At 38.6% G+C, this 25,151-nt stretch overlaps 1 protein-coding gene across 1 annotated transcript in view; it reads right to left on the bottom strand.

Annotated features, from left to right (window-relative positions):
- The window catches only part of KLHL2 (kelch like family member 2), a 126,289-nt gene that overhangs the window by 69,551 nt on the left and 31,587 nt on the right, over window positions 1-25,151 (bottom strand). The window contains exon 4 of the mRNA XM_082838949.1: window positions 13,736-13,857. Within this exon, the coding sequence (XP_082695075.1) occupies window positions 13,736-13,857 (122 nt within the window). The remainder of the gene's footprint in view (window positions 1-13,735; window positions 13,858-25,151) is intronic.

Here is a 25,151-nt window from a genome sequence, read left to right as displayed (position 1 = left end):
ACATTCATAAAGAGCTACCCAAAAATATAAAAGTTTAAAGCCTTTGACCCTGAAAGTATGTTCTGGGAATGTACCTTGAGAAAATAGTTCAAAAAATGAAACAGGCTACATCCATGAATTCTACTTTAGCATTACTTATAAGAGTAGGGAAAAAAACAGAAACAACTAAAGATTGAACAGTATGACAATTAACTAAATTATGTTACACTCACATAATGAAATATTATAATCAATGACAATGAAAACTAATAATGGTTGAAAAACTAATATTTCTAAAATATTTGCAATAAGATACAATCATATTATAAAATTAAGTGAATACACAGCTTTAACCTATAATCATACTAGAAAAAGTTTAATGGACATCAATCACGTTCCTTTGATCTCAAGGAACTTGATTAGTAAGACAGTGTTGAACAAACAAAACACCTGAACATTCCCACAGGATTCATTTTTCCTAACACATTGTGGACATAAGTAAAGAAAGTGGTCCATGGGTCCTTCAATGACAGCTCGCCTCCCTGCCCTTGCATCCATCAGTTCCATAGCTGGAAGCTTTAGATCTGAATCTAATCTTATCTCTAAGCAGAGAGAACATTGGGGCTCTAATTAAGCAGCTCAACCCAGTGGGCACTAATTTATCCCCACACTGATGTGGCCCTGGGCACTGTGATGCTCTGCTCCCCAGACCCAGTTCCAGCCCACATGCTCCCCTAACTAGGTCCCTTCTCCCAGTGGACCCTACTGTACTGTGTACTGACCACTTCTCTGAGAAACCAAAATCATGACCCTGAGTCCCTGCCCAGAAAGTACAAATGTCTGTTCCCAGGTCCCCTTCCTCCTGTCCTGCCAGGACCTCTTGCCTGGCTCAGCCTCGATTCATCAAACAGGGCCAACCTATCCTATGGGCATTCCCTCATTATTCATTTGAAAAACGTTTATTGAGCTTCTAATTAATACCAACCACTAGTCTAGGTTCTGGGGATTTGGGAGTGAACAAAATGAACAAATATACCAGTCATCCTAGAGCCTGGATTCTAAAAGGCAGTGCTTACATTTGGTAGGGGCATGTGGAGTTTCTATCATCCGAGTGCTCCTGCCCTTCACAGTGGTCTCTGGATCACAAAGTCTAAAGTTCACAGGCAGGAGAGTACTCAGGAGCTGTAGATATTAATCCCCAATCTGTCACTGAGTTCCTGTAAAGCCTCAGGGGCAGAATGGAGTTAGTGTGTAAAGAATGGAGAATGGAAACTCTACCACAAGCTCTAGAGTTAGAGAGCTCTGGCCTTGAAGGCTGGATAAGCTCCATACTCACTGTATCACCATAGTCACTTAGCCCCTCAGAGCTGGAATTCTCTGATTTGTAAAAAAAATAAACATCCTCTGTCCAGGATGTTACAAAGACTAAGTGAGGTCAGCATTTAGCAAAGTAACTGAAACACAGAAGGCAGGTAGTCCCTTCTTCCAAGAAGAATATTTTATTCTATTTCTCCTATCATTAATCAGAATTAATCCATTTTAATCTCCTCTCCTTTAGTCTCCTCTCTATAATTACTACAAATCAAAACACATGACTGCTGGTCTCTCGACAAACTGAACATACATTTTACTTCTATAGGTCAAAATTCTCTTCTGTATCTCCATCAGATCCTCTAAGATTCTTCCTTTTCACAACCTCAGAATTTCACAAACAACTACCTTCATAACCAGAATTTAAGCCGGTTAAGTCAGGGTTGTGAGGTTAAGGCATCGACCTACTGTCTAAAGAAGAAAATAGACACTGACAAGTGCTATCAGTGGGCCTCAAAAATATATATATTTTTAATTAAAATAAAAACAGGCAAGTTTAAAGGGCCAAGATTATCAGTTAACTCAAAGAACAGAAGTAAGATATACATCTCTTAATACAGGGGACTAAGGACACCTCTGACTTTTCAAAGGTGTTGCATGGATATATTTACAACTATGGATGATAATCACCAAATTAACTGCCAAATATAATTGTCAAAATAGTTCATATTCATTATCTCCCTTTTGTGTCAGTCATCTGGTCTAAGCACAAATAGGATTGGATTAAACTTTCATTCAAACATGTCTGAAAACCAGAAATTTTTTAAATGAAGGAAAAAAGAAAATTCCTAATATGATCAATTTAAGAGATCCTTTACCAAGGGTTCATTATTCTTCCATCAACAAATATTTCTTCCTTGTTCCAAAATCTGTAATGTTGATAAAAATGGGAGAGTCTTTAGCTAACCATCAGTGTTCACTAGGTATCATAGAATAGTTCATGGGGAACAACTTTACATGTGTAATAAAATGAGTAAGGCCTTAAGCAAGATCTCTATTTTAAAGAAAAAAATTGGGTCATGTGAGGGCACAGTATGACTCAGTTACATCCTACATCCTCCTCTTCCTCTCTTTCTCGTTCTGTCCTCTCCTTCCTCTTGCCCTTTTTGTCCATGCCTATTCCTTTTCCATCTTCTTTCTAAATTGCTTTATATTATTCAGAGGACCCCATAGATTACCAAATTTACTTCAACTGGATTTTTTCAAGGTTGAAGAGACTGCTAATAATTTTTAAAGATTTTTTTTGTTTTTTTGTAAATATAATGCTAAATCAAAACAGACATATATGCATGTGCATATGTGCACACACACTCTCTCTCTCTCATACACACAAACACACACACACGTCATACACGCTTACTCCTTAGACAAATAGCTCTTTTCAGGTACATGTTATTTTTCATCAGGAATTATTCTGTGTTCTCTCCTCTCAACCTTGTCTGCAATCAATATTCATACATCATCTCTCAACTTTGTTTCTCAAAGCCTAGACTTAACATAAAAAAGAGATTGTAAGATAAAATCAAATTATTTCTGGAGAATGAAAAGTGAGAAAATACATGATAAGAAAACACATGTTAAGCAAATCAAAGAAAAAGAAAAAAAATAAAATCATATATAATAGGCAATTAAATAAGTTCATCCATCTTAATAACAGCCTCTACCTGACCCCAACTAGAGCTTAATTATAGTGTGTTATTGTTAATGTCCCTTATCAAAGTGCTTTAATTTTTCTTCATAACAGCCAAAAACTTTAAACACATGTTCCTCAACATGGTAAATTGCAGTAAATCCACACAAAGGAGTACTCAGCATATTTATAAGGGAGAACAAACTACTGGAACATGTGGTAATATACGTGAATCTCACAAATGTTACGTTGTGCCAAAAAAGTCAGCCTCAGAAGAATACATTCTATGTATTCTTCTATATGAACTTCTATATGAAGTTCAAGAGGCAAAATTAATATATTATAATAGAGATCATATCACCCTCGAGTTAGGGTGAGGGATTTACAGGGAAGGGGCCTGAAGTTATAAATGTTCAATATCTTGATTTGGGTGGGGTTAACAGGTGTATGCATTTGTTAACACTTAGCAAACTGAACAGCAAATTGAACAGTTAAAATCTATGGAATGTAATCTACAGCCCACCAGGTGGGGGGAAACGATCGCTTTAAGCCACCACTGAGATTAACCAGAGGTCAGTGAAAGGACTTTATAAATTATGAAACAAAATTTTTAATGGAAAATAATAATCCTATCTGATACAATCCTAAATAAGAAACTAACCCCCCCAAAAAATCAAATGTACGTACATGACCAAATTTCTACACTAGTCATCATAAAGCTTCTGAATACATGTTAGTGGTACAGCTATACTTTCACAAAGTAAAGTTATCATAAATTATATGTCCTCAGGAAAGGCACAAGTACACTTAAACCAGATGATCAGGGCTTCCCTGGTGGCGCAGTGGTTAAGAACCCGCCTGCACTGGCAGGGGAAACGGGTTTGATCCCTGGTCCGGGAAGATCCCACATGCCGTGGAGCAACTAAGCCCGTGCGCCACAACTACTGAGCCTGCGCTCTACAGCCCGCAAGCCACAACTACTGAGCCCGCGCACCTAGAGCTCGTGCTCCGCAACAAGAGAAGCCACTGCAATGAGAAGCCTGCTCACTGCAAGAAAGAGTAGCCCCCGCTTGCTGCAACTAGAGAAAGCCCTCGTGCAGCAACAAAGACCCAACGCAGCCAAAAATAAATAAATAAATATTTTAAAAAAACCCAGATGATCAGAAGTGCATTAATTTTACTAACCTGACAATGGGATTAATACATCAAGGTTCAAAAGGTAATAATTTTTAAAAATTGTATATCAATAATGCTAGGGCTTATAAAACCTTTGGCTTATCTCAAACCACATATGCCAGAATCACAGATAAATTAACAGCTCTAGACTCTAACCACCTAAACTGGTTTGGACAGACAGACCCTTAACACTGGCCACATGCCAGATGCAAACGTCCTTTCTCCCACACAGGCTCCATACCTAAACATGAGGCAAAGATCAAGAAAAAATAATCCACCTGATAAGGATTTATTTCGAATTTTTCTCATCCTTGCACAAATTATTCAATGTTGCTTATAAGATGCTAAGTCATAATCAGGATAGAGTCATTTTTTGTTCATCAAGATAAATACCTTTTATATACCACATGCAGCACCTTAAAACATGAACTCCAAAATGACTCAACCGTCTGGACATCTTCAAAGATTATGTATTTTAATGATATGAAGTTACAGCAAATAACATAATTACTAATGCTTCTGGAGTAACTAGCTTTTCTCCAAACAAGAACTTAAAAAACCACTTCAAGTGTGATGTCCATCTAGTTCTATAGGATATTCTTATAATAAAGCTACTAGATTATCTCAAACTAGCTGACCTCAATGCCTTCTTCCATATTATATTTTAAATAAGTTCTTCATCTGTTCTATACTCTTAACTTATATAGAGTAAAACATAATTTAACTGGCATGATTAAAAATGGATGTTCTCATTGGTCAAATATTTTGGTTAAAATTATGAGGCTTACCGAGTTCTAACTTAAAACATAATAAAATACAGTTAAGATCAAACTCAATTGTAAATAATTTAAAATTTTACAGTAATTATTAATGTAAAAGAAAGTCATCATTTTTGCCTCTGGATAATAACAATAAACTAAAATTATCACTATTCTGGTAAAGTGATAAAATACTAAGTTAACAGATCTCTAGGTATTAGAATGTCAGATAAATTTACTCCCATGATAGGATTTTCATTGCTATACCATAAACAACCACTAATCCTAAAGGTTTGATTCAAGGCATTTTTTTTTAAGTTTTAACAAGTGTTTTCCAAGCACATCCTCTGCCAAAACCCTTTTAGACACAAAGGACTTAATGCTCTACCTCATAAGAGAAACAGAATTCAAGTGGAAAAACAGTAAGCTTTCTGTAGACTCTGCTATGAGAAATATCTGCAGCCACCACAGTCAAACCAATGGAAAAGGCTGTTATAAATCGAAGATATGAAACAGTACTGCCATCACTCCAGAGTGCTGTCTCCACACTAATCCAAATACACAAGACTTGTTGGGTGGAGAGAAATCAATAGCAAATTAAGAATCTTTTTTTTTTTTTTTTGGTCACAAATAATACATCCTGGTTATAAAGACTGAGAATATAGAGTAAGGGAAAGATTACATGAGCACTTTTTATCCAGCGATCCCAAACAATCTCAAATGAGTTGTTCTTCCTCACAGCCTCAAGTCTTTTTATTGCTGTTCCATTTTCTGGCTAACGTTCATAGCGCACTTTAATATTTTTAGAAGCTTTAACTAGTATATTTTACAACATTTCTACGAGGTGTCAAAGCATCATTAGCCTCATTTAATAGCTGTAAAACAGACAGAAAGGCTAATGTCTTACTCAAGGCCATTAGTGAAGTCAATAGTAAGTTCAAGATTTGAGCTTTGAATTCTAATGGACAACTAGCCAGAGTCCACCGGCCCATGAAGTTTCTAGCAGACGGCCAATCTAAGGGCTCCTTATTATGTTGAGTTGTTCAACAATTTAAATATGCAGTATTATATACTCACTTAAATAATTTTATGCTAAGATGCCACTGTAAAAATTTGTAAAACTGTTCAGTAGATGTTTTGTTCACCTTGAAGATGAGCCTTCCTTCTACTGAACTCCTTTGGCACTTGGGCAACTTCTAAATGCGTGGCTGAGAATAGAGAATGGTCATTCAATCAGGATAACTAAAGGGCAGATCTAGAACATAACTGTAACCAAGCTTAAACCATAATCAAGTGTACAGTTATAGTCTCTGTCAGAAAAAATTATTTTTAACATAAGGTGCAAAATGGTCCATGTTATTCAATTTCCATATGGAGACAGATGGATAGTTCAAAAATACTACAGCCCTCTACCCTCTGGTTGGAATTCTGGCCTCAACAAGCACTGTGGCTGGTACAGTTTGTCACATGCTCAAGTGATTGAGGGTAGAAAAGACAACTACTGAATATCAAATGTTCAGAAATGGGTTATCTGAAGAGCAGTTATTTGTCAGAGTTTTTCTGGATACCACACAGTGTGGAGAGACACTGGATTTGATGGCACTCAATCAATATTCTAGTCACTAGAAATGTGTGTTTGATAGTTCATTAGAGCCCTCTCTTATCCATTTGAAGCAAACCCCCTTCTCTGTGACTCCACACTAACCACACAATCCTCTGATTACTAATTATATCACTTAGATACCTAGATCCTAAGAATGATGCACACTGGCTAATGTACACATATATACAGTCACTAGAAACACCCAATTACATGTAAAGTAAGAGGCTTTACATTTCTCAGGACAGAAGCCTTGCCTGTCTTGTTTGATATTGCATCACCAACAGCTGGAACATTGTCTGGCACAAAATGGATGCTCCATAAATTTTTAATGAACTATTATTGAAAATTGGAATTTATCAGGACCAATACTGGCAGTGGAAAAACAGGCAAGCTCAATAGCTTAGAAATATGAAAGGGAAAGAGCAAGCCATGTATAAAAAGCAGTAAAATCGTTATTAATTTTTATGTGAACTAGCCTGGTCTAGCTGCAGACCTTAAAAGCCTTAAATCTTCAAGTTCAGTCCAATTCAGTCCTAAACTGATCCTGACCAAGACTGCAAAGTTTATTAGGAGCCTAATCAATGATTATGGTCCGTCATTAATCCTGCTGCGCTAAATGTGGTGTGCTCCCCCAAAGCACCCCCATGCTTACCAAGCCACAATGTGAACCCTAAAGCCCCACAGAACTGAGCATGACCCCAGATTCTGGGTTTGCTGTCCATTCCCTAACAGACACCACAATCCCAAACTTACTTAGCTCTGGTCATTACAACTGCCTAGCCCTTGCCAAGTCTCCTTCCAGACAAGCCAGAACACAGGAGCTGTACGCTCGGATCACTGTTCACTCAGGGGAGCTCTTCCTGAATCAAAGACATTGTCATCAGCCTAACAGTAGGCACCACCACAAGACCCTGCTGCCATGCATCCTGAAGCACCTCATTCATACCTGAATTTGTCACTCATCCTTGAACATTTTAATTTGGAATGCATGCCACCCTCAATTTAAAAAATATTTATTGAGTGCTTGCCACCCGCCCTGCCCCAAATTACGCCCTTATTCCTAGCTCCATTTATTTCTGGCTCAAGCCTCAATCCCAACCGGGCTCTTAATGAAGTCCCAGCATGTCTCACCTCTATATAAACCAGTTATCTAATCACAGTGTTCCACAAGGTCTTATATAAGAAAGAACAGAATCATCCCCCTTTTTCAGACAAGAAAATCAGGCTCAGAGAGGTTAAGGAATATGGACAAGGTCACATGGCATTTAAATAGCAAAGCCAAGATTCAAATTCAGTTTAAGTCTATACTCTATCCATTACGTTTTGTTCCTTGTTCATTTTTTGTAGCATCAGGACAATCATCAGCATAGGCCTGACTACTGAGCAAATATTCCGTCAACGTCTGTTTAACTCATAGGGTGTCTTCAATGTCCATTTTTAAAATAAATATCCATGAACAGGAATCTCATTTCAATGTTTATTTACACAATGCAGAAATACAGCAAAAGCATCCTTTACCAACCTTCCCTTTTAACCTACTGGCCTGAGTAACCAACTCTCCCACGCCCTCTGCACACTCTAACAGGCTTGCACAATTCTACTGCTCCTCTCCACCTGAGATGCAACTTACCAACTCATGCATGTTAGGTTTGCTCCCAATTTGTTTGGAACACTTGCACTTGTTACTGAAATTATATAACTTGAATAAGTATATGTAATCCAATGACATGTGCATGTAAAAAGAGAGCTTTTCTAAGAATGATTTGATCAATGTGTTACCACAAAAAAATTTCTCAATCAAATTAGACGTGTGAGAAATGTCAGAGAAAGTGCATAGTCCGAAGATGACTTTGCACTGAGATTTCTTTTCAAGTGTCTGAGCTCTCGCTGCACTTTAAAAGCACTGGGTAGTTAGAGCTGATGTATCAGTGTGGTGTGGTATGTGCAAGAACAAGCGTGTGGCTCTCCAAGCAGCGGGCCATACTTAGTTTTACAACGAAAGACTAGCATACAACTGTACAGTTACATGTTTGGGGTTAAAATAAAATATTTAGGGTATACAAGTACTCTTTTTTAACCGTTTCTCCCCTTCAGCCTTTTTTTGATTAAGTGGTCAACCATATCAACAGAACTCCTATCATGGAAGCCCCTCCTACGATGCCCTCCTTTCAGGAGCCCTCAGGGGTAGAAGGCTCCACAATGACACACTGCTGTCACTTCTGGTCCCATCTCAAACAACAAACACCCTGCCCTACACCACCAAGGAAATGGACACACGACCTTCGATTTTCTACTGTACTGAGGTTGTGTTAAACACTCTAGTGTGTTTATTACCAATAATTAATTTTAACTATCTCTTGAAAAACTCTTGTTTAAATTCTGTTCCTTTTTCGAACGAAAGTGAGTTATCTGTAATGAGGTGGATGGAGCCAGAATCTGTCATACAGAGTGAAGTAAGTCAGAAAGAGAAAAACAAATGCCATATGCTAATGCACATATATGGAATCTAAAAGACGGTACTGATGAACCTAGTGGCAGGGTAGGAATAAAGAGGCAGACGTAGAGAACGGACTTGAGGACACAGGGCAGGTAGGGGAAGCTGGGATGAAGTGAGAGAGTAGCACTGACATATATACACTACCAATTGTAAAACAGATAGCTAGTGGGAAGCTGCTGCATAGCACAGGGAGATCAGCTCAATGCTTTGTGACCACCTAGAGGGGTGGGACAGAAAAGATAGGAGGGAGGCTCAAGAGGGAGGGGATATGGGGATATATGTACATGTACAGCTGATTCACTTTGTTGTACAGCAGAAACTAACTCTACATTGTAAAGCAATTATACTCCAACAAAGATATTAAAAAATAAATAAATTCTGCTCTTTTTTTAAAGAGATGAGACTTTCTATCTCAAATAATTCCAGTTTATGCAACATAAAAGTTTAAACGGTTCATGAACTGTTTAAAACACATCCATTCAAAATTATCAGATGCTTCTTCAATTCTCAGATGATAAAAGTTCTAATGTAGACAGAACCTATAGATGAACACTTATAATATTAATTTGGGAATAAGATCATTTACTTACATTGGTACTATTAATAGCCTTACCTTAGTTTTTCACACTTACATCAGGTGAAAAACTCTTATCTACTTTTAGCAAGCCAAAACAAATGCCCAAAAGCTGAGAAGTAAAAACATATGTAACAAAACCACAAATTTAGCAATAAAGTAAATGTTTTAAAAAACTCAAGATCCTTTAGGATTCTCCAAAATGTTCATCAACACACCAAATGAAGAATAATAAACCTTCAATAATTTTGGTGATACTGAAAAAATGTTTTTCAGTTATAAATGTACTTTTATTTTTGAATATACAAACTCTCTTTTTCAATAACACTAGTAGTTAATGACAACTTAATAGTTGCTGTGTGATGCTGAACTAATCACTTAACCTTTCTGCACTTCCTCATTTGCAAAATAGAGTAATACCTATCTAATATGCTGGTGAATATCAACTAAGACATATGTAAAATGCCTAGCACACAGCTGAAGATAAACCCATGTGAAAACTCTTCAAATACACACACACACAAACATACACAAAAAGTCAAGTATTCTTAATGGGGAAGGTGGGAGGAGACAAAGTACATGCATTCTCTGAACATGTATGTCAAACTTCATGCATATATACTTTAGTGCCCTTTACTTGGGAAAGAGTTCAGTTTTTCATTAGCTTCTCAAAGGAGTCCATGACCCCAAAAAAGTTTATCTCCTTTTATAGTAGGCTTTGGCTTTATTTTCTCTGGTCCCATATATATAAAGTTTATAAAATTTGATTGGATACTTTAAACACAAGTAATTTAAATTATTCAACAGCAACAACAGCAAAAAAATTCAATTAAAAGTGTGGTCATGGTAAAATATGTATTCTCCTTTTATTTCTCTTTAAAAAAAAAACGAATTCATTTGGCTCAAATTATTCCCCAACATTACCATAATTAAAAGCAACCATCCAAACTCAAAATCAAAGTTTGAAAACCAAAACAAAAAAACAACAGCAATAACAAAAGAAAAAATAATCAGGAAACCCTAAACAGCCAGAATTAAAACCCTATTACTTATATAATAAATGACAATTGTCCCTTCTTTAGAGTTAATCTTTCAAACTACTTCATTCCTTCATTTTGACTCAAAGTTAACAACATTCACTTCAAACAGTTATTATATATATTTTAAATCTGTGTAATAAGGAGACTGCATAGTATCGCAGAAGGGACCCTTAACTAGGAATCAGGGAAACCAGGGTTATGGTCCTGTTCTGTCACCAACTGACTCTAAGACAGCTGGACCTCAGCATTCTATGGCACTTTGCTTCTACATAAAAACATGCAGTCCCAAAGTAGAAGACTAAGATACCTGCTATCCTAAGACTACTTTATTACTAAAACAGAAATGTACAAAAGGGAGGTTACCTGACAAGAGATTTGATTCTAGGTCTAATGAGAAAATATACCGACAACAATAAACCTTTGAATTACAGAAAGTTCCACCCCCACTGTCAACACTCTCAGAGCAGATATACACAGAGCAGAGCTTCTAGTTGGGGCCATTTAAAACTTTAGCTTCACATTAATAAGAATAACAGATACCTCCCCAGAACTGCTCCTTTCCTTAAGGTGAACAGCACTTAGAAGAAAGATTTAACAAAGTACAGACAGACAAAAATATACAAAATAGAGGAAAGAGCAGTTTAGTGTGTCTTGATAGGTAAGCCCTTACTCTGTGTTTCAATAAAAAATACTTGTTATAGGGCTTCCCTGGTTGCACAGTGGTTAAGAATCCACCTACCAATGCAGAGGACACGGGTTCAAGCCCTGGTCTGGGAAGATCCCCCATGCCGCAAAGCAACTAAGCCCATGCGCCACAACTACTGAGCCTGTGCTCTAGAACCCACTGGCCACAACTACTGAGCCCATGTGCCACAACTACTGAAGCTCGTGTGCCTAAAAGCCCATGCTCCACAAGACAAGCCACTGCAATGAGAAGCCCGCACACCACAACGAAGAGTAGCCCCTGCTTGCCGCAACTAGAGAAAGCCCACGTGCAGCAATGAAGATCCAATGCAGCCAAAAATAAATTAATAAAATAAATAAATTTTAAAAATAAGAATAATAGAAAGAATTTTTAAAAATACTTGTTATGGAAAAGGTAGCTTATTTTAGTCAATTTTATTTCCAAACTGACTTTTGCAAAACAAGTATTTTTCAATGGAGTATAAAATAAGGCTTTATATACCAAGATACCCCTACAGTGAAGAAACATCCCTCTTCCAAAAAAGAACAAAAACAATGTGAATGTTAAGCATTTAATGAGTCTGCCAAGTACAACTCTTTCAATGTATTCCTGTTAGAGCTAGCAATATACACAAAGGCAAATTGGCAGGGCAAGAGGTTTTCTGAGAGGTGTGATGACAAACACTTCAGGACTGGAATACGACAGTTATTAAAAGAAACATGAGAAGCGTTCTCCCAGTTCCTCACAGGCCAATGTCTCTACCACAAGAGCTACTACAAACAGCATTCAGAGCTGAAATCACACACTCCAGTCTTGTAGGCCTAAACCACCTTTTGCAATTTTCCCCCATGTGACACATTATGTGAATCAAAGAAACCAATCAGTAATTCATTTACTGAAGGTCAGATATACGGTACAGTGAGACTCAGGCACTCAAATGAATAAAAACAAGGAGCAAACGAAACCCAAGATAAGGGTCTTGTTGAAACCAATGTCCCAGAATCCAGCAAATAGCACACCTGTACAGAAAAGACCAGAATGAGATGACACGTACCAAACATTTTCCTCCATGTTAAAAAAAGGTTCACATAGCATCTGATTCACACCTTTGTACATGACTTCAGGATCAACCAAGGCTTCTCAAATGCTTTACCTCATGAATGGGACTTCCAAGCAGAGGTTAACTGAGGCCATCTAAGGATCACCAGGAGGCCTTACCACTGCCAGTATTTAAGATTTAATAACAGCATGCTCTAACAAGTTAAAGTGAAAAGATTTCAGTCTCCAAATTCAAATATTTTGCAGCATATTTCAACTAGCTACAAGGGACAAAAGATTTCCTATTTGTACAAGTAGAATTTAGAGATTATTTCTTAAGAAGTTAGTCCTAGTTCTTTTTGCTGTCCTCAAAATACAGTCTACCTATTGGAAGGAGTATAAATAAATACAAACTTTTAGATGGCAATTTGGCATACCTATCAGAAATTAAAACATGAATGTACCTTTTGATCCAGCTATTACATGTTGAGGAATCTATCCCATGAAATTTTTGGATGCAAATATAAAAATGTTCATTCACCGCAACATTTTTGTAAAGGTGAAAAATCATATATGCTGATTAACATATAGGACACCACACAAAAGAATGAGCTGGACTCATATGTATTGACATGTAAAGAACTCCAAGACACTTTGTTCAGTGAAAAAAGCAAAGTTACAGAACAACAGGTATAGTAAAAGTATACTTATGTCAAGAAAATTGTGTGTGTGTGTGTGTGTGTGTGTGTGTGTAACTGCATAGAAAATGTTCTTAAAGATTAACATCAAACAGATAACAGAGGCTACCCTATGGGGAAAGAGAGTAAATCACAGAGTGTGGGATTGGTGAGTGCGAAGAGAAGTACAGTTTTAAAGAGGGACTTTCACGTTCTACTCCACATCTACCTCTATTAGTTAAACATTTACATCATATATATAAAACATTTGTTCTTTATAGAAAGTAAGAGAGGTGCGATGCCAACTTTTAGCTAAAATCTAGAATCACTAATAGAGGATGCTGAAATAGTCAAAGAAGTAAAGGCTGTTGGCTGCCAAAAACACCCTTTACAGACTTAACCTTCTAGGGAATAAAGGAAAATATGGGTAGCACTGTAGTTATAAATGAACATGACCGTGTCTTCATAAAATAACAAGCATCATTCAGAGAACTAAAGGATTTGTATCTTAGAACTTTGAGAATATAAAAGATACTGAAATCAGGAACATTATTAAAAAGCTATAATCATTATAATGTCTCTTAGAAATACAGTTTTAACAACAAATCCTATTACTTTGGTACAAAGTGTCTATGTATAGGTATGCCCTGTTGCATTAAAACACTGACATGTGTAAAGGACCAAGTGATATGAGGCGTCACCCTTACCTGTACATTCTCTTCTGTCACCTGAATCTCCGCCGTATAAACATAGTCAATCAGCATCCTCAGGGTCCAGCCGTCCACCTCCTTGATTCGAACTCTCTTTGCTCGGCTCTCACTCATCTCACCTGAAACACAAGGAGCAAGGCTGACGCTGCAGCAGACACCCAGCAGGAAGACCAAAACCCAGTCAGATGGGCACTCACTGTATTCAGGAGGCAACATGGTCAGCCACTTCAGCAGGCCTACAACATTCCCCTACCTCCCCTAAAAGCTTACCTGAGGAAACCATACAAGGTACTTCTGTTACCCACTTGTACCTGGAAATCACATCATGGCAATGAATATGCCACATTAAGAGTTCATGCAGTGTCCAACTGCATGAACTCTTAATACTTGTAGAATTATAGGTTCAGGACCCAATGCGGTCCATGCCTTTTTTTGGTCCAATGTGTGGACAAAGAATGTCACCTGCCATAGCAGTAAACAAAGGATGTTGCAGCCATCAGCCATTGCAGGCCACCCCAGACTGTGCACATGAGGGGATTCAGAATGGGGAAAAAAAATAGGATACTGGCGCTAGATAGTTAAGGTGTGTATCAAAGGAATGATTTCAATGAGCCTAGATGCCTGTTATCTTCCCATACGTAGAAAAGTGCTAAATTTATTAACTTGTCTGGTTTTCTTTAATTGACAATAATCTTTTGATGTTCTGACTACCTGGTTCTTTTGCAAAAACTCCTACATATTCTGGCTCCTCCCTGACCTCTTTGGAGCAGTCCCTCAGAGAGATCTGAGAGGCTGCCTCCTGGGGTGAAGTCCTCCGAAAGTCCGCTGAATAAAGCATAATTCGCAGCTTCTAGGTTGTGCATTTTTTTAGTTGACAATGCTTTAGAGCAGTTTCTTTTCCTTTTGACTTTCTATTCAAGACTAGAACACAGCGTTACCCCGTGAGGCTAACTTCCAAGTTCCTGGTACTCACTCACAAGCACGCCAGTGCCTGCCCCTGCCCTCTGGGAAGACACACCTCTCAGATAGGGAACAATCAGAACACAAATTACAGAAGACGCCCAGGAAATGAAAGACAAAAGAGGGGTGTTAAAGAGGTGAGTCAATGGCCAAGGCAGATGGCAATGGGCCTTCTAGCCCAAGTTCCGTTCCTATTTGTCATCTGCAGCAACTTCATCTTGAAGTCATTTCCACACCAGTATTTATTACTAAAGCCAGATGCCCTTCTACATCACTGCCTGCTAAATAAGTGGTACAAGACCTCCCTCTTACTATCCACTGAACTAGTTAAGCATTCAGGGATCATAAATAAGATCCTCTCTTGTATAAAGAAACGGGGAAGCAGAAAAGAGAAGGGATGGCCCCTAAACCCAGGGGACTCATGGAGAGTTAGAAGCAGGTTTGGGCACATATGTGCGCACATAAAATGGCCCAAGAATAGGGAAACATAAGCAATTGAATGGGGAAAGAAAACTCAATTAAAAACAAGACAGTCTAAAAATAATGTTGAGTGTTAGGGGACACCTTAGCAAAAAGGTTTAGTTCTACATTCATCAGGTTTCAAAGATAAAGGAAGTATGAAAAACAATGCCACCATCCCTCACCTGTTAGAAAAACAACACAATGGCCTCAAGATTTCTTGAAAGTTCATTTCTTTTTCAGGTACAGTATACTGTCAGTGACCATAAATTATCAGAAAAGGCTATAGGAATCCATAATTATACAAAATTCCTTTGCAAACATAAACACTGGGAAGAGAGAAATAATAATAGTGAAGTATTAGTAACTACCTGCTTCCCTGGAGATTGTCTCTGACAAAAGCTCAAAAAAAGCTGTTCTCCTAAGAGCTAAAATATCTGAAAAACTATTATGCTACTTCCCAGGGGGGAAAACATCCACTGGTATTACAAGGGAAGAGAGAAAACTGATGATATGCTCCTGTTATATGTCTATATAGCAGGAAGACAAGGGACTGGGCTATGTATCTGCTGCCTCAGCACGTTTTGGGGTTCTTTTTTTTTTTCCTTTCATGAAAAAGGGGAAAGCATGTTTTTTTCCCCCTTAAAGAAAAGGGTAAAAAAAGCAAGGTCGAGGAATATGGAAACATAATTCTTCATGTACATATAAGGCACTTTCCTCTGTCCTAGTCTCTCTGGATCTTGTAGCTAGATGGGATTTGTGTCATCTGAAAGCTCTTTTGTGGTAAAGTGAGGACACTTTGGTAATTCCCACTTGGACTTTAGCGAGAGGCCACTCTAATTCATCTCTAGGGCCCTGGCGATGTGCAAAGCCCCACAGGGCCCGGGGCCACACAAGCATAAAGCCATGTACTTAGTTCTCAAGGAATTCACTCCTCAGGACTTAGGCATGATTTAGACAAAAACAAGTTTGACTTTAATTTACATGTATGACTGAAAAATTATCAGTTCTCTGCCAAGGAGTTTTTAATATTATAGTTTTTAAGGTACTGCTATAAGATGCACTGTGCTGATTCACATTTCTTAAGTGTCATTTTTAATATTAATTCTTTCTCTCCCAAGAAAACTGTATCTACTTCCAACAAATTCTATCTCTATCACACACTGCTTTAGAAATGCTTTAATCTTGGGGCTTCCCTGGTGGCACAGTGGTTGAGAGTCGCCTGCCAATGCAGGGGACACGGGTTCGTGCCCCGGTCCAGGAAGATCCCACATGCCGCGGAGCGGCTGGGCCTGTGAGCCGTGGCCACTGGGCCTGTGCGTCCGAGCCTGTGCTCCGCAACGGGAGAGGCCACAACAGTGAGAGGCCCGCGTACCGCAAAAAAAAAAAAAAAAAAAAAAGGAAATGCTTTAATCTTTATTTTTCATATTAATTTACAAAAACAAATAGCTTGCCGCAGACTGTGTTAATAGTTTAAAAATTCCAATAACTATGAAAAACCAAAACACGTACCAAAGAGAGCTGTAAAAGCTACTTAGAGTTAATTCTAGTTGTTAAATATTATCTTACTTCTGTCCTTTGCTGTGTTTATAGAGATTTATTTTTGATAATGAGTTTTGTTTTTCTTTCTTTCTTTTTTTGGCCGTGCCATGTGGCTTGTGGGATCTTGGTTCTCCTACTAGGGACTGAACCCAGGCCCACAGCAGTGAAAACGCCAAGTCATAACCACTGGACCGCCAAGGAATTCCTGATAATGAATTTTTAAAAGATACCCAGTGATACTGTAAAGAGTTTAATCTCATAACATTTTTTTAACTTCCTGTCTTAGTGTTCTTCTCCTGTGTTTGATCATGTATTATAGAACTGAAGCTATACTATGATATCCACACAGATATCGCCACCCTCACCTCCTCTCCATCCCTACTGCCACTGTGCCACCTCTTCCTTCTTCCTCACCTCCAGGATGGACTCCACACATCTGACCATGGCACTCAAAAGCCTTCAGCTACTCCCAGTCCAGGCATGCAGGCCTGTCCATGTCCCACCCCTGCCTCACTATCCAGCCTCCACACTCTCTCTCCCACTTCTAGTCTTAATTTATATAAGAAAGGAACTTTGTGTAGTTTCCCATACACACCCAGCAATTTCCTACCTCGATGCCTCTGTTGAGCTTCCTCATCTCTGTCTCCTCATGCCCTCATTCCCCAGGCTAACCCCGACATATTCTTCGAGATTCAGCTGGAACCTCTCCAAGCAGCCTTGCCAGCTGATGACCCAAGGCTGGGTTAGGTTCTCACCCTAGGTTACCTCCTGCAAATCCCCTCTGTCATAATAATATCTGGTTCTCCCCACCTGGATTCTTGAGCTTCCTGAGAGCAGGGATGATGTCTTTCTTACCTCTGTATCCCACAGTGCCTGACGTATGGTAGATACCCAATAAATAATGGCTGTTTGAATGAATGACTAGAAAAGCGAAAAGTAAAACAAGTGCCAATTTTAAATGTAGCACCTTTACTTAACACAATTACTAACACTTAAGTTAGTCTTGAATATGGGTATTCTAGCTCTGAAGGATTTCAGTCAACAAACATTTATTGAACATCCACTATACAGGCCGAGCTAAGCACTTTCACTAATGAACACTGCACCATCTCTACTGTTTTTGAGAAAAGAAATGAAGTCCTCCAAATCGTAGTAAAAGCTTACGGACACATGTATGGATAGAAACAACTCCATCTCAAGGAACTTAATCAGGACTCCTGAAGCCCAGAACAAACTGGTGACTGTATTTACCCATTCTGAAGTTCTAAAAAGTGAATAGGTTTAAGAGAGCAAACCCTAGGATCAATTAAAAACTCATGTGACTCTAATTTCAGTTACTGCTCAGCACATAAATTGAAAAAATAATAGAAATATAATACAGAACACTTTATACTATGTTGAAACCCTAAGAATTGAATGACAAGTTTACAGCCACATTTAATAAATAAATTTTATTCCATTACTCTTCAAGTTATACTTGTCACCTACTCCAATCATTGTTGCCCTTTTGCTCATTATTAGTCTCAGGTTACAAAGAAGCTACTGACACAATGGTATCTTCATTCTGGCAAGATGACCCGAATGCCCCTGCCAGGCACTGGCTATGGTGGCATGGTACATAATTCCCCAATTCTACAACTAATCTAAGGCAAACATGGTAACTACATTACCCCGCTAGTTTGGCTCTAGTTTGAGTAACTTCTGGAACAGGTCTCCCAGTTCCTAAAAGAAAAATAGGAGAGACAACCCCTCTCCTTCCTCGAGATGTTGGGTCCACTCTCGTAGGCATCTTGCATTCATGGGGGAAGCAACCATAGGATAAAATTTTTAGTGAGGACAGCCGGGTGGCGAGACAGAAGGAAGAGGATCCCTGATGATCCAATCATACCTGGTGCCCAGCCTATTTTCCAGTTATGAGAGAATATATTTCCTTGCTACTTAAACCAGCTTAAGGGGAGTTTTCTGTTATATGCAGACTAAAGTTATATGCACTTTATGTGCAATGCCCTATTTAATGTTCTTCACAGCAGTCAGCGATATAAGAAATTACCTTTTCTTTATGTTTCCTCTCTAACCATTCCTCCTCTCCCCAAAGCCTAGGATAACACCTAGCACACAGAAGATGCTCAATGAGTACTCCTTCATGAAGGAAAGCACAAATCTTAGACAAATACAACATGCACACAACTTTTAAAATATCTCACATCTTAATCATTCAAATGATAATCTATCTTTTCCTATTCTACCTTACTAAATCATGTTCAATGTGACAAAAGAAATGATCAAAAAGCACCCCCAAAAAAGAAGAGTGAAAATAAAAATACAGTATTTCTCACTAGATTTCAGATATTTTATAGCCTGTGGCACCACAGAAGTCTCAAATATATTTGTTAAGAAAAATGGCATTTTAAATGCCACATTTGTACACAAACAAGTAATTTAAAAACACAAGAACTCAGGACTTCCCGGGAGGTCCATGGTTAAGGGACCATGCTTCCTTCGCAGGGGGCATGGGTTCGATCCCTGGTAGGGTAACTAAGATCCCGCATGCCACGTGGTATGGCCAAAAAAAACCAAAACAAACCAAACCAAACAAGGATGATAAAATAAATAAATAAAAACACAAGAATGCAATTTGATTTATTCTTTCTCAAGTAACAGTTAAACAACCTGGCCTTGATCTAAATTGGCCTGTATTTCACAAAAGAAAAACCTGTGACTACATCACAGAATTACTTTTCACCTCCCTTCTTCTACCCAAATACTTGGAACTACAATGAGTAACAGAATTCTTTTTTAGGTGATATAGTTTGAATGAAAAATTCACCTACAGTTTAGGGGAGATGGAAAAAAAGGGCCAAAAAGAATATCTGTAGAGTCCCCATTTCCTAATAGGCGAGTCACAGGGAATAACAGGAGTACAAGGCAGCCCTGTGCCACTGCAGACACTTCTGCTTACTGCTGATCATTGAGCCAGAGTACACAAACATCGCGGTGTGTGATGGGGTAGAAGCATGCCAAGGTCTACTTGTGGGCCTCGCCATATTTTTTATGACAGATAATATAAACATAATAGGACTTCAGACCAGGAAAACAGATAAACAATGGGCTCACAGTCTAGCAAATCTTAAATGAATATAGGTACACTAAACCACCTAGACCAGATTTTCATGTCTTCTTTAGGTAAAAAATCTAATCTAATCTCTGCCAAACTGCTGACTATTTAGTGGATTCAAAAGAAGAAAATGAACAAAGATTGCCAGAAAGGTAAATAGCATCCATTGCTGAAGAATCATAAAAGTCTAGCTTACTAATAAGCAAATGAAAAGATGTTCAACATCATTAGTCATTAGGGAAGTGCAAGTTAAAACACCCATTAGAATGACCACAATTGGAAAAAAAAAAGATAGCAACAAGCATTGGCAAGGATGTAGAGAAAGGGGAACAGTCATACATAACATAGGAATATAAAATGATGCAGCCAATTGGGGAAATAGCATAGCAATTTTTTAAAAGTTAAATATAAATTTACCATATGACCCAGGAATTCCACACATAGGTATCTACCACAATGAGACATCTGTCCACACAAAGAACTGCACATGAATTCATAGCAGCATTATTCTTTATTTTAATTTTTATTTCAATTTTGGCTGCATTGGGTCTTCATTGCTGCATGTGAGCTTTCTCTAGTTGTGGCAAGCAGGGGCTACTCTTCGTTGCAGTGCACGGGCTTCTCACTACAGTGGCTTCTCTTGTAGCGGAGCACGGGCTCCAGGCACGCAGGCTTCAGTAGCTGTGGTGTGCAGGCTCAGTAGTTGTGGCTTGCAGGCACTAGAGCACAGGCTCAGTAGTTGTGGCTCACAGGCTTAGCTGCTCCGCGGCATGTGGGATCTTCCCGGACCAGGGATCAAACACATGTCCCTTCATTGGCAGGTGGATTCTTAACCACTGCGCCACCAAGGAAGTCCCCAGCATTATTCTTAATAGCCAAAAATTGGAAACAACATAAATGTCCATCAGCTGGTAAATGAATAGTCAAAATGTGCCATTTTCATACAATGGAATCTACTTAGCAATAAAAAGGAACAGACTGATGATACATACTATGACATGGATGAACCTCAAAATTATTATGTGGGAACAAAAATGTTCTAAAGTTGATTTATGGTGATGGAAGTACTACTCAGTAAATTTACTAAAACTCTCTGAACACTACAACATAAAATATGCCTCAATAAAGTTGTAAAAAAAAATCACAATTGAGGTACTCAATTCACATTTTATATGTGTCAGAAATTAACACAGAATCCCTATTTTGTATCTACTTTAGCACCTAGCAATCTAAGATTTGACCAAGTATTCTCAGGCAGAAACAGGCTGAACTGCAAGGACCCACCCACCAGTTAACTGAGATACATACTTAGGAATACTTATAGAATCAAGACATCTTTAGGGCCTCATTCCCATCATTAAGCAAAACTCACTTATTCAGAAATTGCATGTTCGCTGAAACATGAAGAGGTGAGAACCATTAGGCAAAAAAAAAAGAAAAAGAGAGAAAAGAAAGAAAAGAGGGAAGCTGAAATATAGTTCAGATTCTTAAGTAAACAGAGAAGAAAAATAGAGACATAATGAGATCTCCCATCTCCAGCATTCACGTCTCTGGATGTCGAAGGCTCAGGGAGTCTGCAGACTCTAAGTATCATCTTTTGAAGGGAAAGGAAACTAACGCTGATCTTGTAATTTTAAGTTAATCACTACATTTTGTAACTGGAAAATAAAACATTTATCAAAAAGAGTCTGTGTGTAAGACGTTTTCAATCTTATATTCTTACAATATAAAGACATTTAGGAATTGAGGGTAAAAAATAATAATGATAATCATGATAATTACTGCCAACATTAATTGAACATTTCCTATGTGCCAAATAAAGGGCTAACATACATGATCTCACTTAATCTTTATAAGAATCCTAGGAAGTAAATATTATCATCCCCATTTTCCAGAAGAGGAAACTGAAGCCCAGATTGATGAAGTGATTAATGATCCCAAAGATCCAGTAACTCTGACAAGGAAGTGGCAATAACAGTGTCACCTGAAGGAAGGTCACTTACAGGGGCAGCACTTTACTAGTGAATTCCTAAATTAGGCCAATGCAGATCAAATACTCCTTTTGCAAACCAGAGATTCTGTTTAGAAGAGACTCCAGGAGTAATAAATAAGATGTAAACCAAAAGACTGAAGTGAATCCACGACATAAAAATTTGACTAATCCCATTTCAACTTTTCGAATCAGCCTCAGCTGAAGGCACCCTCCCCAAAGCACTTGCCCAACTTGGCTCATGGCCCCTCTACTATCTTTCCTAAATCCTTGATTATTTAATTCAGTTCAGAACAGCCAGTATGTAATAGGCTGAAGAGTGAGGTGCCTCCAGACTGCTCTCTACTCCCAAACACTAAGCCCATTCTCTCCACATTGCTTTTTGCACTTTTCTTCATCTGTGTAAACCTTTACATTCGTTATGTTTCAAGAAATGTCAGATCCCCTTCTCTCAATGCTGCCCATCACAGTCCTCACCATCTGTATTACTCCTTTGCACACACAGATCTTCCATAAACTATTATGTATTTAAAGTGTGCACATCTCATTTCCCCAGTGATATAATAAACTACTGGGGCAGGAAGTATGCTAATTTTTTTTTTTTTTTTTTTTTGGCAGTACACGGGCCTCTCACTGCTGTGGCCTCTCCCACTGCGGAGCACAGGCTCCGGAGGCGCAGGCCCAGCGGCCATGGCCCACAGGCCCAGCTGCTCCATGGCACGTGGGACCCTCCCGGACTGGGGCACGCTAATATTGTTTTGTATTCCTTGAATTATCTAGCAAAATGTTAGGCCCAGGATATATTTAAGTTTCTAAAGTATGAATAGATTTGTATTTGTGCTTTTTTTTCTATAACTGTATATGTATTTACAAGTATTTATTTGTCCTACCAATAATCTAAGATTATAAGCTCATTGTTGGAACAGATAATAACTTCATATCCTTGTACAGTACTGTATGCTTAAATTTTGTTTTTTTAAGAATGAGGTTAAGGGAGGGTGTGGCCAGGTGGCAGAGTAGGAAGACCTGGAGCTCACCAGCTCCTACAGGCACACCAAATTACAACAACTCACAGAGCAACTATAAATGAGAATGACCTGAAGACTAGCCAAGATTTCCCACAACTAAAGACATAGAAAAGGAACCACAATGAGAAGGATAGAAGGGGCAATGACATGACCTAGTCAAGACCCACTCACCCAGGTCAGCAACCCACAAACAAGATGATAATCACAATTACAGAGATTCTCCCCAAAGAGCAAGGGTTCTGAGCCCCACATTGGGCTCCCCAGTCCAGGAATCCTACACCGAGAAGACAAGCTCCCAGAACATCCGGCTTTGAAGGCCAGGAGGGCTTGGCTACATGAGAGCAAGAGGGCTGTAGGAAACAGAGACTCATCTGTTAAGGGTGTGTGCAAAACCTCATATACTCTGAGACCCAGAACAGAGGCAGTAGTTTGAAAGGAGCCTGGGTCAGACCTATCTTCTGATCTCAGAGAGCCTCCCAGAGAGGCAAGAGCTCACCCTGGGGTCACTGATGCTGGTGGCAGCCATTGTGGGGAGCTCGTTCTACCACAAGGACACTGGTGCTAGCAAGTGCCATTTTGGGGTCCACCCTATAGACTATTAGTGCCAGGGGCTTACCTGCCCACCAGTGGGCTGGCAGCAGCTGTGTGCCCCAACCAGACCATGCAGACAGCCACATGGGAAGCCTACCCCACCCTGCCTGACCACAGCCACTGTGCAAGGCACAGCCTGGCAGCCAACCAGGCCAGGGGCCAGCCTTGCCTACCAGACCACCCACAGTACTCTTCCCACCACAACAGAAGGGGTCACACAGCCCACACAGGGGTTACCCCTAGAGCATACAGCTCTGAACAGGAGGGGAGTGAGCTGCTGGGCCCCACAGGATGTCAACTGCATAAGGCCACCTCTCCAAGATCCAGAAACTTAACCAACCTACCTGATACATAGAAATAAATACAGAAAATTGGGCAAAATGATGAGAGAGCAAAATATGTTCTAAACAAAGGAACAAGAGAAAACCTCAGAAAAAGAACTAAATGAAATGGAGAAAAGCAATCTACTTGATAAAGAATTCTAGGTAATGAACATTAAGATGCTCCACAAACTTGGCAGAAGAATTGGATGAACACAGTGAGAATTTTAACTGATAAGTAGTTAGAAAATACAAAGACACCCCAAACAGACCCGAAGATAAAATAACCAGAAAAAAAAAAAAAAAAAACCCTAGAAGTAATGAACAGTATATTAGATGATACAGAGAAGTGGAATAGCAATCTGGAAGACAGACTAGTGGAAATCACCCAAGATGAACAGAAAAAAAAAGAATTTGAAAAAATGAGGGTAGTTTAAGAGACATCTGGGACAACATTAAGCGTACTAACATTCATATTATAGGGGTACCAGAAGAAGAGAGAAAAGGGCAGAGAACTTAACTTGAAGAAATAGCAGGTGAAAACTTCCAGGTAGAGGAAGTAGAGTCCCAAACAAGAAGAATTGAAAGAGGTCCACACCACAACACATTATAATTAAAATGGCAAAAATTAAGGATAAAGAGAAAATCTTAAAAGCACCAAGAGAATGCCCACAGACTGTCAACTGACTTTTCAGCAGAAACTTAACAGGCCAGGAGGACGGCCATGATATATTTCAAGTGATGAAAGGATAAAATGTACACCACAAATGCTCTATCTGCAAGACTCTCATTCAGATTTGAAGGACAGAGAAAGAGCTTTGCAGATGAGCAAAAGCTTAAAAAGTTCAGCACCACTAAACCAGCTTTACAAGTAACGTTCAAGGAATCTCTCTAAGTGAAAAAGAAAAGACCACAACTAGAAACATGAAAATTAGGAAAGGAAAATTCTCACTGGTAAAGGCAAACATATAGTAAAAGTCGTAGATCAACAACTTATAAAGATAGAAGGAAGGTTAAAAGTCAAAAGTAGTAAAATCATCTATATCCACAATAAATAATTAAGGAATACACAAAATGAAAAGATGTAAAACATGACATCAAAAACATTAAATATGGGGAGGTGGAAGTAAAAATACAGGGTTGTTACAATGCATTAGAACTGAAGAGATCCTCAACTTAAAGTAATCACGTATATAGATACACATAGTTGTTACATATGAACCTTATGGTAATAAACCAAAAACCTTTAATAGATGTATACACACACACAAAGAAAAAGGAGAAAAAGAAAGGAGTCCAAACATAACACTAAAGAGAGTCATCAAGTCACAAGAGAATAGAGCAAAAGAAAAAATGAACAAAAGAGAACCAAAAAAATGACCAAAAAACAATTAACAAAATGGCAATA

Source organism: Leucopleurus acutus (genome assembly GCF_964270905.1).
Source record: "Leucopleurus acutus genome assembly, chromosome: 4".
NCBI lineage: Eukaryota > Metazoa > Chordata > Mammalia > Artiodactyla > Delphinidae > Leucopleurus > Leucopleurus acutus.
Note: the sequence above shows the minus strand (reverse complement) of the source record. Positions and strands in the feature narration are given on the sequence as shown.